Source organism: Centropristis striata, chromosome 12, assembly GCF_030273125.1.
Source record: "Centropristis striata isolate RG_2023a ecotype Rhode Island chromosome 12, C.striata_1.0, whole genome shotgun sequence".
Taxonomy (NCBI): domain Eukaryota; kingdom Metazoa; phylum Chordata; class Actinopteri; order Perciformes; family Serranidae; genus Centropristis; species Centropristis striata.
In genome coordinates, this window is record NC_081528.1 from 34,509,490 (window position 1) to 34,527,674 (window position 18,185).

The 18,185-nt window shown below is 39.2% G+C and overlaps 1 protein-coding gene across 1 annotated transcript; it reads left to right on the forward strand.

The window, feature by feature from the left end:
* Positions 1 to 441: 441 nt before the first annotated feature.
* Positions 442 to 16,891, forward strand: xkrx (XK related X-linked). The gene is made up of 3 exons (XM_059345775.1): positions 442 to 1,422; positions 13,905 to 14,164; positions 15,771 to 16,891. The coding sequence occupies exons 1-3, from the start codon at positions 1,082 to 1,084 to the stop codon at positions 16,634 to 16,636; spliced, it is 1,467 nt and encodes a 488-aa protein (XP_059201758.1). The 5' UTR covers positions 442 to 1,081; the 3' UTR covers positions 16,637 to 16,891.
* Positions 16,892 to 18,185: the final 1,294 nt, after the last annotated feature.

Consider the following 18,185-nt stretch of genomic DNA (forward strand, 5'->3'; position numbering starts at 1 on the left):
TATATATATATATATGTATAGTTTAATTATGTGCTGTTTTTTTTGTTTTGCATGAATTCCTTGTGCCACTTTTTTTAGTGGTGTCGTTTGTGTTAAGTTTAATGATCAATTTCAAAGCAGCAGAAAGGCAGGAATTATCTATCACAGCTAATATCGTTATCGCGATATTTACATGACAGCATATCATATTTTCTGAAAAAAAAAGGTCTATTTGCGGTCTTGCAGGCCACACAACACAAGACACGCCCCCTGATGTAATTACCGGTATAAAGTACTGTTTAAAATCCGAAGTACTTCCGGTGCCCAAACCTAACCAAAGTGCAACCCTATACATGGCGGCGTACCATGTGGTAGGCATATTGTGCACCCGAAGACAGACATACTTCACTTTACTGATATCACACAGCCCTAGCTTGGCACCGAAAGGTTTTTCTTGATGAATACATTTTCTCTCATATCGTGTCCGTGCGCTCTTATTTTGAAGGTAGACGCTAGCGTTTCCGGTTTAGCCCTATGTGTTTCCTGCTGACTTGATGCAGCTGTTGCATTGACAGCGCCTCTAAAAGACTGGAAACACGAGCTGCCAGCTACTCCACATTAAGTCTACCGACACGGAGACACCTCGACCTGCTCCAGCCGGCGGGCCGGTGCTCCAGCCGGCGGTAATAGACAATAACAGACCTCACGGTACCGGTGAGCTCCGGTGTTTGGACGGTGAGTTTTGGCTGTGAACGACGCATGACCAGGCTGAAGTTTCCCGATCCTCCTGCACACTGACGCTGCAACAACAGCGTTGATATCACAGCGGGCAGCGAGGTGGTTTCCTCTGGATCCAAACAGGGAGGCAACGCCACGTACGATCACATACGATAACAAAAGGTTTTTGTGGGCGTGCAGCGGAGCGGCGGAGTCCAACACAATGTGAGAGCAGCGATGATCAACTTGGTGGAAAGTTGGGAGAGACGGCGCATCAAATAGAAAAAGTGATGTTTTTATAGAGCGGAGCGGCAGGTTCACTTTGACTTCATCGCCCGGAGCCTCCCTCGCATACTAATCTGACTGTTTCCTGTGCGGAGTGGCCATGGAGGAGCAAGAGAGGGAGATCTCGGACCTGGACCCGCAGGAGTGCTCCACGCTGCCGGAGAACGGCGTCATGCTGGTGGTCAATCACAGCCGGGTCCGCGCGCCCCTCAGCGTGGTGCTGGCCACGGTGCTCTACCTGGCGGAGTTCATCACCGCCGCGGTGCTCTGCAGCATGTACCACAAGACCGAGGACTTCATCTGGATGGGCTTCACCATCGCCTTCATGCTGGTCCCCGCCGTGCTCATCCAGCTGACCCTCACCTTCATACACCGGGACCTGGGCCGGGACCGGCCCCTGGTCCTCTTCCTGCACCTGCTGCTGCTCGGCCCTGTCATCAGGTAGGTGGTGGCTGGGTGGGGGTCTGCTGGGGGTCTACACAGGGGCCTCCAGGGGCCACTGCCCCTGTGAAGAAGCCAATATCTCATTGTACACAAAAGCCAAGTCAATTTTATTTATATAGCCCAAAATCACAAATCACAGATTTGCCTCAAAGGGCTTTACAGACTGTACTTACTTTGAGTAAATTCAGCAATTCAGACTGTAATTGCTTTCCTTATCTTATTATCTTTTTTTCTGATGCTTGCTTTGGCAATATATACATTGTTGCGTCATGCCAATAAAGCCAATTGAATTGAATTGAATTGAATTGAACTGTACATGGTACAACATCCTCTGTCCTTAGACCCTCACATCGGCCAGGGAAAAACTGCTTTAAAAACCCTTTTAGCAGGGGAAAAAGAAGAAGAAACCTCAGAGGAGGGATCCATCTCCATAAAAGGAACCCATAATGTGTACATTGTATAATAGTTTAATTGTGCAATAAAAGCTAAATATAAAGATTATTCTCACTGTACTGCACTTCCAAAATTTAAAAAAAAGTAATTGTGCACAAAAATGAGAAATGTCATTGTCATACAAAAATAATTGATAATGTTGGTAAATCTCATTGCTTCAATCAATGTAGTTATTCCAAATATGAGACTTTTAGCTAAAATAAAGGTTTTGGATGCTTAAATATAATTGTTGACGATTTTCAATGTGCCCCTCTGATTAAACTCTGGCCCCTCCTTGGCCCCCACAGTAAAATTAGTCTAGAACCGCCACTGTGGGGGTTTGATGTATAAATGGACAAATCGTGATATTTTGTATTACTCCTGGACTTTTTTTTTAAGGGCACAGCGTTTTCATAAACTTGAAGGTGTTTTCAACCTTCTAGCTGGCATGTTGTAGATGTGATTTGTACTATATCACTGAAAACTTACACACACACACAAATTGTCTTTAAATGCAATCAGACTGTGATGAAACAGATATTGTGATACTTAATTTAGTTGTCTAAATTGATATCAAGCACATTCAAACTCTTTGCAATGAAGTTCTCAATAAATGAGAAAATACTAATAAAAACATTAAAAATAATTCACACAGGAGTGTACAAAATAGGATTTACTCTGTGGATATCTCATAGAGACTATTTATTTTTAATTAAATTACCAGCAAACATGAGATATATATATATATAGATACATATGAAATTAAATATGAAATTAACTTAATCTAATATTTTGTTCATCTCACCCAGCCCTTCAGAAAAATCATATTTTCCCAAACTGGCAATTTTATTGGAGGAAAGTTTGGACTTTTTCCCTCTAAATAGTCAATTAATATATTTTAGAGTCTATGGTCAATACTCATATCTCTACAGTAAGTGACTAAGGGATTTGTATTCACTGTATATAATAATTTGATAATCAAAACACAACATTTGAAAACAATATGAAGAACATTACCTAAATACAGCCAAAACTGGCAGATAAATTCTATTAAAAATAATTGTTCCTTGCAGTTAAGCATTTGATTGTTCTGTAAAGGTTTCCATCTTACTGGACATGTAACTTCCATTTTCCGCTTGCAGCGCAGTACAGTTAATGAGATACAAACTGACAATCTGTTGAGTGTATGGAAGCACTGCAGGAAACTATGAGAGCCAACATGATGCTGCAGTTATTAACTTACTTAATGTAGGGTGCTGACTTCCGCAAAAAAATGAATAACTGATAAGTAGAACAGCAGAAAACAAAATCTGCAACTACTTTGATAATCAAATAACATTCTTTTTGACTTTTCAAGCAGAAATAGTGAAGAAAATAACAAATATTATCAGATTCCAGCCTCTCAAAGTAGAAAAGGTGTGGCTTCTCTTCGTCATATGTCATCATGAATAGAATATTTGGGGGTTTCGGATATTTGTGCAAACAAAACAAGACACCACCTGTACCTCTGCAAAGTTGATGGGGAATTTTGTTTTTGTTTTCATGACAAAATAATCAATCAGTAAAGAAAATAAGTGTGCCCGTCCTCTCCGCTCTGCATCAGCCAAACAGCTGGCGACTCCCACCCTCCGTGGGTCAACTCGCCTCAAAACCTCTTCCAGACTTTTCTCTATCTTGGCTCCCAAATGGTGGAACGAGCTCCCCACCGACATCAGGACCTCAGACAGCCTGTACATCTTCCGCCGCAGGCTGAAGACCTATCTCTTCCACCAATACCTCGGTTAAGCCATGGTCACCTAACACATATATATATTTAAAAAAAAAAAAAAAATTTGCTCTTCTTCTTCTTCTTCTTCTTTTCTATTCTTTTCTTCTTTAACATATAGCACTCCTGTAGCAATGACAGTTAGCTCTTAAAGTTATGTACTTACTTGATTCCTATGGCCTATGTCTAGTACCATCAGGTTGAATGCACTTATTGTAAGTCGCTTTGGACAAAAGCGTCTGCTAAATGACATGTAAAGTAATGTAAATGTAAAGTGTTATTTGCAACACTAATTCTGACCAGAACAGCCAATAGTGACCTCTCTGAAAAGACCTGTGATGAGTCAAAGTCAAATGCTAAATTTTCTAGAGCCTAAGGCCCCGTTTACACGAGGACGCTTGCGGGTAAAAACGACAAAATATTTTATCGGAAGTGCCTTTCGTTTAGACGGTGACGGCGTTTTTGGGACTTAAAAATGCAAAAATCTGAAACCACCCTCCAAAGTGGAAAAGTTGAATCCGCTCCACCGTAGCGTGTCGTCTACACTGACAAGACACAAAACTCTGATCTGATCTGCTCACGTCACGTATGTGTTTACGTCACATACATGCTCCAGTACAGGAAAATAATCAAACATGTGGGATTATTTCCATGCGTCGGACCTTCAAGCTGCTCTGGCAGCTCTAATAAACTTACAGGAGTCTTTCCACCAAATGTACAGGATATGTACAGATAGTATTAGTGAACAGAGAAGGATCTGGAATTACCTCCATCACATTCTGGATGCACCGATTGGTCTGAGGCGAGCCAGACGGCTTTGGAGGAGACCTGGGAGATCTAGTGATGGTGGAGAACTTTGTGGAAGGAGAAGCTGATGAAAATACGTGGTGTGAAAACTTCCACATGCCCAAAGATGCTCTTATCGCTTTAAGTGATGCCGCCTGGCTGCATACAATCCAATTCCACACACTTTTGCGTCACCGTGTGCAGCAGATTTCCTCCCGAAAACGCTTGTCTAAACGCGGAATAAAAAGTGAAGACGTGACGCCACTTTTGCGTCTTCTGTTCAGACTGTCATCATGTAAACGTAGCCAAAAAAACGAGCCAAGAGGAGAAGCAGAAGTCTAGTTGTCTTTCAGGCCGCCTCAATTGTAATTAACTGAAAGGTTTTTAATGTTGCTGCAGCGTCATGATTTTTGCACTGAATGAGAATCACTCATTAACAGAATCACACTCCAGATGAAAAGTCTGAGAAGCCAGAGAAACATCTCAACATAACAACCTCCCACTGGTAAAACTGTTGAATAAAGATGGCTCCACCTGTCTTCAGCTTTTCCTCTCTGTGCTTCTTTTAATTCGAAGTTTTCCTCGATGTGTGTGGGCCACAGTTGAACCCCCTGAAGTCTAGACTCTAAAAGCAGTGGAATGACTCTGCAGAGCTGGCACCCGCCTTAGTTACACATCCTTCACATTTATAGGTTTGTACGCCACTCAGTTGTATGACCTCATCTCAGGGTAACGGCCTTGAATTTCTGCAGAACGGACAGACCTCTGATCAGGTCTGGCTGTAGACAAGGAGAGAGGAGTTGTACATGTTGCTGGAAAGTCTTCTTTAAAATGTAGCATGCTTCATTCTTGGAAATCAAAGCAGTGTAAATGTAACATTTTGAAAGAGTTTGCCTATTGTTGAGCGAGGTGTTTGCATACAGCCAGTTTGCACTTCAGCGTCAGTTGATCTCGGCTGAGAGACCTGTTTGGCGAACCGTGACTCATGCAGGAAGATGTAGGCGTGGACTTATGTTTTCTGAAATTCAAATCTACACTTGATGCTGATCTTTGATAAGTCAACAGTGAGCCCTGCGGTGCTTTGAATTCACACTACATTAAGAGTTAATTAAAGGGTGTGTTCTGTTTACAAGAAACTCAACCTGGGCTTCAACTTTAGGTATCACAGGAAGTGTACTTTGCAGGAGAAAGTGTCGCTGAAATTTGTGGCTCAAGAGTACCATGCAGATAATATAACGATTCAAATATGTTTCAACAAACTGTGAAGATACACTGCAAAAAAAGCCACTTTGTATTTTTTGCCTAAAACAGTGATTTAAGTTGGTAAAGCTGGGAAATATAAATTATTGACATTTAGGGCAATAATGTAAGTTAGCACAACAAAGGAAGCCAGTTGTCTGCTCAAAAACAAGTTTGTGAGTTGTTGTTGCTTATATCTTTAAGTTGGGGTTCAAAACAAGGGACAATAGTTCTGATAACTCTTATTTCTTTGTTGTGAAATGCGGGAAAGCTGTGAAATTCGGGCATTAGCGAAAGCTAGCAGCTAACTGATGCTAACGGCTAACTGATGCTAGAGGCTAACTGATGCTAGCGGCGCTGCTTGTTACAGCTACAAGAGTAGCCATTAGCGTATCAATGCTAACTCAAAATTGTGGTCGCAACATTAGCTGACATTTCAGGAGGATTAAAGGTTAAGGATTAAAAGTTATTACAATGTAAAATTATAATTTAAAAAATCTGAATTCAGAGTTGAGCAAACTCAAAAACAAAACTTAAAATATTTAGTTTAATTGTCCAACTTAAAATTTTATCGAAGTTTGCTGCCTTGAAATTTTGAGTTCACCCAACTTTTCTTTTTTTGCAGTGTATAAGACAATAGGTGGAAATAAAAAGATGCATGAATAAAGATCTGGGAGAGATGCAGCTCTTTGAAGACAGGAAATGCTCTTATCTTATATGCTGAGTTTACAGTTTTGATTTGAGCGCAGCAATAGTTAAATGAAGCACATCAAAACGGATAAAAGAATATAGCACAGAGTTCACATGCCTCCTGACATGACATGAGTGCCTCACAAATCAGGACAGTGTAATCAGAGTATTTACCAACAGGCTAGACTTTTTCTTTTAATGCAACTCTGCCCCATGCAGATTTACAGTTCCCACAAATAACTTGATCAAGGTCAAAGACAAGTCTATAATTATTAACACACTGGAGATAAAGCAACTCATGACAGACAGACCTGCAGCTCCAGAGTCTATTTCGATCTGGAGTTAGTGTGTTAGCAGCTTTCAGTCAGTCAGCAGTGCTGCGGCCTGCAGCTCAGACCTGTTGTTTGAAGAATGAATTAGTTGCTTCACATTCCAGCTCTGAGGAACTTGCAGAGCAACAGAGCTGCTGGATTTATTGATGACAGTCTGAATAAATGGACGATGTGTGACTTGACTTTCAAGGAGTTCAGGCAGAGAAGACTTTTATTTTGGAGGGTGGGAAGAGGCCTGGTGTTTGGCAAGTGACATACAAGGACTGCACGTTTGAAAATGGAAAAAATGATCTAGGGCTGGAGAAATCTACCAGACTGTATCCCGCTCCTCATTTCAGCTTGAGGCTGAGTTACATTATTGGTTATGTAGGTACAAGGTCATGACAAGAAAGAAAGAATAGGTAGAATAAAAAAAAAGATATCTTTCTTTAGGCTGCATCTATTTTCATCATTTCTTTCCATGTTTCCAAACAGTGACATTTGTTGGGGGGAAATATTTGATACGTTAAAAGGGATGAGTAAACTTTTGCTGAATACGTTCTGACGTAGCAAACATTTTACTCACATGACTTATAACTTATTTCTGCCGTCTGGATCTTCACAGATAATACAGTCAGACTGCATGAAAACAGCTGACATTCAAGAACAGCTAATTCTTGCCAATTCCTGAAGACCTCTCTCAATTTTCCCCTCACTGATGGGTTAGATGGCCCAAATGACTTGTTTTTTCACTGGTTTGCAACCTCTACTTCTTCTACTCTGTTTACTTGATTACAGCAGTGTGTGTTGAGTGTAGCCTATAACGGCAAGTTCAGACTAAACCACCCTTTGCATAGCCTGCTTAAGTCACTCTAAACCAGTTGATGGAAACATGGCTAATTTGCATTTCTTTTGAGCAACATTTCAAAAGTTCACAAAAAAATTGCTTCACAGTTGAATGGAAAGTAGATTAATGCTATCGGCAGCAATGCTAAACCAGCGGAGTTCTCTTTTAACAGCTTCAAAATCAATTTGATACACGGGAAAAAAACTCCAAAAAGAAAAAAAACTAAGAGTTTAGTGGCACAGAACATTTTGAACTAAATGCTAAGGTAAGCACACTAACATGCTATGATATTGTAGCTAAAATGCATGCAAAGGTATATGGGAAGGTCATTAGTTGGGGGGATCACCACACTGCAAAAAAACTAAAGTTGGGTGAACTCAAAATTTCAAGGCAACAAACTTTGATAAAATTTTAAGTTGGACAATTAAACAAAATATTTGTTTTTATTATTATTATTTGTATTTGTTTGCTCAACTCTGAATTCAGATTTTTGTCAACTCAACTGTATATTGTACTAACTTATAATTTTACATTGTAATAACTTTTAATCCTTACTTCTGCTAACTTCTGCAATGTGCTGAATTGGCACGATTGTAACGCTGCTATGAAACGCTGCTATGAAATGAAGCCGCTAGCATCAGTTAGCTGCTAGCACCAGTTAGCCGCTAGCTTTCGCTAATGACTGAATTTCACAACAAAGAAATAAGAGTTAGCAGAACTATTGTCCCTTGTTGTGAACCCCAACTTAAAGATATAAGTAACAACAACTCACCAACTTGTTTTTGAGCAGACAACTGGCTTCCTTTGTTGTGCTAACTTACATTATTGCCCTAAATGTCAATAATTTATATTTCCAAGTTTTACCAACTTAAATCACTGTTTCAGGCCAAAAAATACAAGTTGGCTTTTTTGCAGTGCTGCATAGTCTGCAAGAATTATCCTCTGAATGGCATCAATGTTTTTATGTAATTTTAATGACAATCCATCCAGTAGTTGTTCTGATATTTCAGTCTGATGGAGTTACCCACCAGACCAACGCTGCATCCACATCTGTGAGTATAGCTTCTGTAAAATTTTCCAGGATTGTCCGGCTGAAGAGAATAAGCTGCTAAAACATAAAGCAGCTGTTATCTGTCAGCTACTCCCTTATTTAAGACCCTGTGCACGTCTTCGATCCACCTGAGAATGCTCTGCTCATGCCAGTGATTTTCAAACCGCTGTGACCATGAAACCTCTTTCAGTATCAAAGTGAGCCTTCATCTCTAATGTGAGCTTTACAAACACTATTTCTCAGTTATCATTACACTGAACTGTGACGTCTCCGATGCTTCTAATGCTGCAGTGAAGCCAGAAAACAAACGCTGGGCTTGTTATTAGAGAACATTTCAGTAACACTTTACAATAACAACTAAGTAATGTTTATAGATGGTTTATAAACCAATTATTAACCATTTACAAAGTGCTATACATATTTAATCTTTAAATGTTTTCAACCAATTTCTTAAAGGTATATGAATCATTTCAAAATCATTAACATACTTAATATGGTGTTAAAAATGCAATAACGAGTGCAACTAAAACTATTAACTATAATTTAATTGTGTGTTAATGGTAAAGTAACTATAAACTTACATTAATATTCCATATTTTTGCCATTTATAAATGATTTAGTTAGTTAAACATAAATAAATTATGTATTTACCATTCTAAATGGCCTATATATGGTTTATAAATGATTTTTTTGTAGAATTTTATTTTATTAATTTCTGTGGGTCATCATATTAGGTACCAGGAAGGACATAAGAACAAAAATAAGTAAATAAAAACAAATATCAGTTTCATAATTTCATCAATATCAGTTTCATAGTATTTCATCAAAATCAAAGTTACTTCAGAATTTATCTGTCTTATAATGTTCAATGCTTCCCTCAGTACTAATGATTGGTTGTACCGACCCTCCTTTACCAACCCACCACCCCCTCCCCACACCCACCCGCACCGGATAGAGCTGACAACACCTAGACTTCTCTATCTCAGTGCTGCATACACTAAGCTACACATATAGATACACATACATACACATGCATACACATATAAAAAGGTATATACACATACATAAAATTTAAATTAAAAAAAAAAAAAAGGGGGGGGTTCTGAGGACATGGTTTATAAATTATGGTTTATAAATGATGATTAAACATTAATAAACTATATGTTTACCATTTATAAATGATGGTTATTGTAAAGTGTTACCAACATTTTTACATTACATTATTACATGTCATTTAGCAGACGCTTTTGTCCAAAGCGACTTACAATAAGCGACAACATTTCATTCTGTTCAGTATTCTGTTTCATTTCAAGCTCTTCTTGTTAAGCGCTTTGCTGCTGTAAACAAATCACCTCTGCACCGCCTTAGCTTAGATGGGAGGCTTCCTGTGTGACTCACTGATGGTGTCATTTGCTGATCTTGTGGCTGCTCAGTCAAACATACTGTCTGCTATCAAAAGAGGAATTTCAGGTCACAGTTTGTACACATTAACAGCGTATAAACTTTTTAAAGAGCCATGTTTTAATTGCTTTGGAGTTTGCCAGAAGATAATGATACTAGTAGTATCCACACAGTCAGTATGGCAAGTTTAAGCTGGGGGGTCGGGCTATTTACAACTTGTCTTGACTTGTATCCTTAAAGGTTCAGCCAGATATTCCAATCCAGTGCAATGCTGTTTCCCAAACTTTATTTTCTGTGGACCCACTTCTTAAAGACGACAAGATATCACCCAGTTCACGAAATGCCTTATCTATAAATTGTCAGAAATGCAAATTTGTCCATAAATGAACATTCCTGACCATTTTTCATGCTATAAAATAGGTAAAGCAGAGATAAACATTTGATAAATCACAACTTTGTTTTATGCAAGTTATTGAAAGTATACACACGTTTTAAGAACTTGAGAAATGAGACCAAATAGATACATTTAGGCAGAGTTAACTGGCTCTAGTTTTACTTCTGTGATCAGTAAAATAAACCCTTTCATATCACAATACTAACATTCAGTGCTATAAAGACATGTTTGTTGTTTGAAGTCATTTAAAAAGCTCATGTATTTCATCAGAACAAGTAGGCTTGTGTAAGTGCAGCTGTGGTTATCAAAACGCAATTAATTATTCAACCACATTTGGTCTATTGTATGTCAGATCACATTAGATCTCCTTCAGATAAAACACAAACCACAAAAGAACTTTGGCTGCTGTAATAAAGCCTTTATTGTTTCATGTCACACTTTCATTATTAGCCGTTTGAATGCAGAGTATCTTATTTCACATTACTCAAAATGTTAGGTGACTTAAATGGCAACCACATTTTCTGTTTCGGCAACCAAAAGCTGATATTACAAGCCTGCCAGCCACTTTTAACTCAAAGTTAGTGTCGAGTTCAAATACCAACAATGTTTCCAGTATATCGCTGACTCCACCCATTATTTATATGATCCTTCCTCTGAAGCAGCAAGAGAAACGACATAATTACTGTTGTCAGCTCGGACCAGTCTCAGCACGCAGCACTTCTTGTTTGTCTGTTTGTGTTTCACAATCTCCGCATTCTGATGAGGCCCTGTTAGTGTGAGCGTGATGAGCCTGATGAGGTAATCCCAAGCGACCAAAACAGGAGGATTTTGCTAAAGAGCTGTCGAAAGAATTTCCTGAATGCTCTGCCGCCCTTTAGTCAGAGAACATCTATATTTCAGTTGCCTCAGGATCCTGTTGAATTCCTTTTTAAAAGCCAGTTTCTCTCGGTTTGTGTGGTATTTGTAACACCATGCTGCTGTATTCACACGCTGAGGGAACAGATTGCATGTTTAGACTGCAAATACAGAGCGGCAGGCTGTGTGTTTCTTTTTATAAATCCATAAGTCTCTGCCTCGGAAGTCAGCATATTGATTCTCTTGGCTAATGCATTCATCAGTGCTGCTGTTTCTTTCCCCTAAGTGAAATTTAGTCTGCCGCTGAATCCTAAGTGCACGCTGGCTCCGGTTCAGTACCCTCTCACGCTGCGTCCTCAGCCCCATTGTGCTGTCAGATTCCCAGAGAAAAGATGTCAATAAATCATGTTTTTTTTTTGCTTCTCTGTTTCTGTATTATAGACCTTGAGCACTAGAGCTGAATTACACTCATCTGCCTGAAGCTATCAGTCTGGAAGTCAATATACTCAAAGTGTGTGTGCAGCTTTTGAGATAAGAGCTTCCAAATGACGGGCTGGTTTCCCCCCCAAGCTTCTCATTTGGGTCAAACACAGTTCAGGGACGAGTGCGGGAGCTAGCTGGCACTGTTTTCACTGGAAGTGAAGAGTAGTTTCCCAGCTAGCAGCAGCTGAAGCAACATGTCCGACTGCTGACTCGGGAGTGTCTGGACAGCACATAGTTGAACCATGAAGAAATAGATTCCTCAGGGGTTTCAAGCCTTATGGCCCAAGTTGGAGATTTTTTGAGAAAAAGATAACATTCCTGCACAGTGATGTGAGATTTAGTGCTGCAGTGGGAATCCTTCGGAGGGCGAGGTGAGGAGCAGATGTGTTTCACTGGGAGGATCATTTTACAAGTGTTATTCAGGGATTATAATGCTGACATTTTGTTGTTGACGGGTGGAAATCTTGCACTTCCAGTTAAGGTAGTTTTGTTGTCGCAACCTCAACATTTGAGTCAGAAATGTTTTGAAGAAGTTTTATATCTTCGGGCCTCCTGAAACCAGCCTGGCAGCATTAAAAAAATGTTTTAATGTACGGTAGAAACAATTATATTGCCCCGAAACCCAAATATTTGTCGAAGATTCAAATACTTTCTGGCACTCTGCACAGAAACCTCTCACAGTGAAAAACATGTTTCCCTCCCAGTGAATACTGTTGATTTCTCCTCTGTGGCTGAACACATAGAGCATTTACCTTCAAACATTAAGAGGACCACACCCAGAGGTTTTCAGTTGATCCATTCATACCTCAACACAGAAACAGTGTTTCCTTTCCTCTGCCTGCCCTCTGCTGGATCCTCACTGTGGTGCTCCTGTTTGCTTAGCTGTGATTTAGAAAGATATGTGCGTTTGTGATCAGTGAGGACTAGTCCTTGCCTTCGCAGCTGTTTGTTTGATTCTGACTGTCATGTCATCCTCTCTCTTTCAAATTCAAATTCTCTCTCTCTCTCTCCTCTTTCCTATCTATCTCCTGTCCTGTCCAATGAAAGCAAAATAAAATTAAATATATATCTACAGTACAGGCCAAAAGTTTGGACACACCTTCTCATTCAATGCGTTTCCTTTATTTTCATGACTATTTACATTGTAAATTCATCAAAACTATTAATGAACACATGTGGAATTATGTACTTAACAAAAAAGTGTGAAATAACTGAAAACATGTCTTATATTCTAGTAAGCAAAGGGTGGTTACTTTGAAGAATCTAAAATACAAGACATGTTTTCAGTTATTTCACACTTTTTTTGTTAAGTACATAATTCCATATGTGTTCATTCATAGTTTTGATGCCTTCAGTGAGAATCTACAATGTAAATAGTCATGAAAATAAAGAAAAACGCATTGAATGAGAAGGTGTGTGTCCAAACTTTTGGCCTGTACTGTAGTTTTAAGCTTCTAGACTGAAAACAAGCTGAAACAACAAATTCCAGACACATATACACACACACACACACACACACACACCCCATTGCAAACACATGCACACTCTTAAAAGGCCAAACAAGTGGAAGCACACACACCTTTATGGCATTTTTCTATCTTTGTTTTTCCGACTCAATTTAAAAAAAGAAAAAGAAAAACCACTCAGGGATTTCAACTAGAGGGTTGGGGGGAAAAGTGTGTGCATGCAATGTATAAAGGTACATGTGTTTCTGAATTTCGAATTGATGTCTTAACATATAATCACGGACAACAGATGAAATATCAAATTTTAGGCTCATTTAAATTGTTTTTCTGTTGATCAATGAAAAAATGTTACCCTAACCCTAACTACTAAGACATAAATACATATAATGTTAATAATAAAGACACAAAAAAAACAGGTGGAAACACATTTGACAAGTCAAGTTTATATAATAAAGACATTTCATACACAAAGAAATTAATTGTGCGTGTGTATGTGCGTATGTGTGTGTATATATACATATATAACTCAAATTGAAAATTTGCTTTGTTCTCCTGATAATTTTGCTTCACGGCTTTTCTTGTATGTTCACACTGATGATGATGAATATGATAAATGTATAAACGATACACTGTACGGTTAAAACACAAGACATAAAGTCATAAAGGCCTGTTGTTGTAGCTTATCTGTAACGTTGCACTGCCCTCTGTTGGTGTGAACATATCCCTCCACCCCCAATCACTCTCTGATTGTATCCTCAGGTGTCTGGAGGCTCTGGTGGTTTATTTCAAGGCTGGTAAGAAGGAGGAGTCGTACGTCACCATCTCCAGGAAGATCAGTCTGAAGAAGGGCCAGGGGACGCCCATGGAGTGGGAGATCGGCCGATCGGAGCGAACGCTGGCCGCTCACAGAAACGCCTTCAAACGCACAGCGGTCATCCAGGCTTTTCTGGGCTCTGCGCCTCAACTGACTCTCCAGCTTTATGCCACCATCCAGGAGAAATACTACATGTCTGCACGATGTGAGAGGGATTGAGGGCTCTGGGTTCATGCTACTGTTTCACTCCATGAGCATCTTAAAGAAAATAACTAGCTAAAAGTGTTACATCCTAATTTTTTATTCTAAGCAAGATTGAAATGCCTTTTGAAAATTACAACTTTACTATAAATAATACTGTGCACATAAAATGAAACGTCACTGCTGTTTTAGTTCATGTGAATGCAATTAAGTAAGTATAGAAGATTTTTAATAACCTCATATAACCTAGCAAGTCTTCTTTTCCTGCATTTATCTCTACAGTTATTTAGAAGCCAGTGTGTGAGGAGTTAAGGTTTTTTTTAGAAAATATATTGGATTTAAAAAAAAGATTGATAAAGGAATAAGAGAGCACAGATTTTCTATAGCCAGATTTTTTATTAAAACAGTCAATCATTAATTTATTTTTAAATCTGCATCTTGCCAAAAGTTTGCACCATCACACATGGGATGACACGTCACTTCTATTTCACGACCTCTTATGGTCTTGCATATACAAAACCTGGAAAAAGAAAATAAATACCAACAGCCTTTGATTTTTAGCTGTGACTTTGAAACAAGTATCACAGTTTTCTGTGAAGATATCAGGATGACGCTGAAATGATGGATGTGTGCCATTAGTTTTGCAGGTTGTGGGTGTAATTCAAAGTATTGGATGCATTCAAAATTTGACCTGATGATGGCACTAGTAGAAAAAATAAATATCTGTTATTCCAGTTCGATGGAAATAGATTCTAGATGTCTTCTTTCAGGCTGGTGGAATGAAAACATCCAAATTCACATCCAAGTGTAAATACACATCTATTTCTGTTTGTATGTGTCTCCTAAATTCACCAACAGTTGGCATCAGATAATGCCTTATTTGCATATTTAAACATAAACATTTCAAAATAAATCTTAAAAGAATCAACTGAGGGAATTTTTAACATACACTACTGGTCAAAAGTTTTAGAACACACCAACTTTTCCAGAATTTAATTGAAAATGATGCAGTTTAATGTCTCAGTGTACTCTGAAATTAATGCACATTTGCAACATTTAAAATTCTTTATTGAGCATGATAGTGTTTTGGAAGTTAAAAAAAAGATTCAAAATCACATTTTATGTTGAGTAAAGGACTAAAAAAAGACACAAAATGACCAAAAAAGACACAAAATGACTAAAAAAAAGACACAAAATGACTTCCAAAGACATGAAAAGAATTAAAAAATGTACAAAATAGCCCAAGACTCCATAGAGTGAAGTTGTTAACCCACTTCTTGTTCCCTGAAAAAGGCCTACTTGTATAATTCTGAAATGTACATTATCTTTCAGTTTTGGTTAAGCTTACCTTTTTTTATTTACCTCTGGCAGTTCACCACTTACCTTTGTACCCTTTCAAGCTGTTCATTGGACTTGAACTGCTTGAATTTCAATAAAAAAATGGGAAAATTGGGGTGTTCTAAAACTTTTGACCGGTAGTGTATATTAATTTGTTTTTTCACCCTGTTCACCTGTAGGGTCTCCCCATAAAGACAAGATGTTTGTGAATGGTGCAGCGATGTGATGTTGCTGATTAAAGTGTAACAGACGACTTGTGTTTGTTCCCACAGGGGCTCTGATGATCATCACCCTCATCTCCATCACATACGGGGCTCTGGTGTGCAGCGTGCTGGCCATCCAGATCAGATACGACGACTACAAGTTGCGCCTGCGCCCTATTGCCTACCTGTGCATGATCGTGTGGAGGATGTTGGAGATCGCCACCCGGATCACAGCTCTGGTCCTCTTCAGCACGGCGCTCACACACTGGGTGATCCTGGTCGGCGTGGGTAACCTGCTCTTCTTCTTCTTCCTCCCCTGGATCGAGTTCTGGGCCCGGAAAGGCTCGCTGACCGAGAACGTGGAGAAAAACTTCTCTAAGCTGGACACTGTGATCGTGCTGAGCATGTTCACGCTGCTCTACGCCTGCATCAACATCTTCTGCTGGTCGGCGGTGCAGCTGGATCTCTCACATCGAGACCTCATAGAGAAGAAGCAGCGCTGGGACCGCATCGCCATGTACTACTGCGGACGCTTTGTGGAGAACTTCCTCCTCATCACGCTCTGGTACTTCTTCAAGTCGGACTTCTACGAGTACGTGTGTGCTCCGCTGCTGGCCGTGCAGCTGCTGATCTGCTACAGCCTGGCCGTGCTCTTCATGCTGCTCTTCTACCAGTTCTGCCACCCCTGCAGGCGCCTCTTCAAGTACAACGTGCACGACTGCCTGCACTGCGTCTGCTGCAGCAGCAGAAGAAGAGAGGAGAGAAGTCGACGGAGGAAACCGCAGCACTCGTACTCTACCGCCGCCACCATGGTGCTGGTGCCGGAGGAGCCGCTGCAGCTGCTGGACCCCCAAAACTCCCAACCCCTAGACCTCACCAGTCAGCTGGGGGAGCGGGAGACAGCTATAGTTGAAGACATGATGGAAGCAGCTTAAGAATTTAACTGTGTAATGTTCATGCATCTGAGCTGGAGGTGCAGGTTGCAACACCTTGAGTACTTTAACACAAAAAACAGAATGATTGTTTTTGTACGGAAGCCCTGAACCGCAAGTGAAGAAAAAATTTTTTTTTGAGATGTTATCTTGTTATTTCGAGATCATATCTCGTTATTTCAAGATAATATCTCATTATTTCGAGATAATACACATATGTAAAAAAAATAATAATTTAAAAAAAAAAAGAAAAAAATTTTTTTTTACATAGGTGTGTTATCTCGAAATAACGAGATATTATCTCGAAATAACGAGATATTATCTTTACACCTATGTAAAAAAAAAAATAATAAAAAAAAAAATTAAAAAAAATTTTTTTTTACATAGGTGTGTTATCTCGAAATAACGAGATATTATCTCGTAATTACGAGATATTATCTCGAAATAATGAGATAATATCTGAAGAAAAAAAAAATTTTGGAAGATTTTTTTTTTATATATTCTTTTTTTTTTTTTTTTACATATGTGTATTATCTCGAAATAATGAGATATTATCTTGAAATAACGAGATATGATCTCGAAATAACAAGATAACATCTCAAAAAAAAATTTCTTCACTTGCGGTTCAGGGCTTCCGTATTTTTGAGTTAGCAGGGTGGTGTATTTTTTTTTCTTAAGTGCACAAATGTTACTTATTCATAGTTATGAGAGGGATTAAGGTTAACTCCTAATGTCTTTATAGAGGGTGATTTCACACACATGGGGCACAGCGAGGCCCCGGTACACCAAAGAATGTAGCATGTCCAGGTATGCACAAAGGCCGCCTCAGAGAGCAGCAGTGGGTCGTGTACAGGACTGAGCCAGGTGTGCAGGAAACGTGCCAAGAGTGTCCGAAAGACTGACCGGGACACCCCCCTCACCCTCACCCCCGTTTACTTGCTCTCAGGGTTTTCCCACCATGAGCGCCCCTTTTGCACATGTTTGCATCTGCACTAAACACTAAAAAAAGGGCAAGAAAGGTCAGAATTTATCTTATTCATCCCCAGCTATTAACCTACTGATATGAATGCCTTTTTTGTTGTTCACTATTCAGTCTGGTTGCCTTGGAAAACTGGTTGTAGTTTCACAAAAATACACAAATATTAAAAAAAAGTTGGTGAAAATATTCCGTTAGAAAAAGATGGGAGAATATCAGGTGTGTGTATTTCGAAGATAAGCTTCCAGTTGATGCATTAATTAGACTCGCACTGAATGAGTTTCTACTACTAACACTGAAAGTGCTTACACAGTCTGCTTACTTTTTATGTTTTGTCTTGTTCGTTAAGTGCCTTGACTACTATTGTTTTACTTGAAACCTAAATAAAATAATCTGATGTCAACACATTAATTCTGTCCTTTTTTTGTGACCTGTCCATGACTTCTAACTCATCCTTGTCACACACACAATAAAGCTTTTATTCTACCAATAATAGAAATTGCCTCACAGTTCTGCAGAAAAACAGATACTTCCTCATTCCTGCAGTCATCCATAACTTGTTTTTCCAACCTGAGT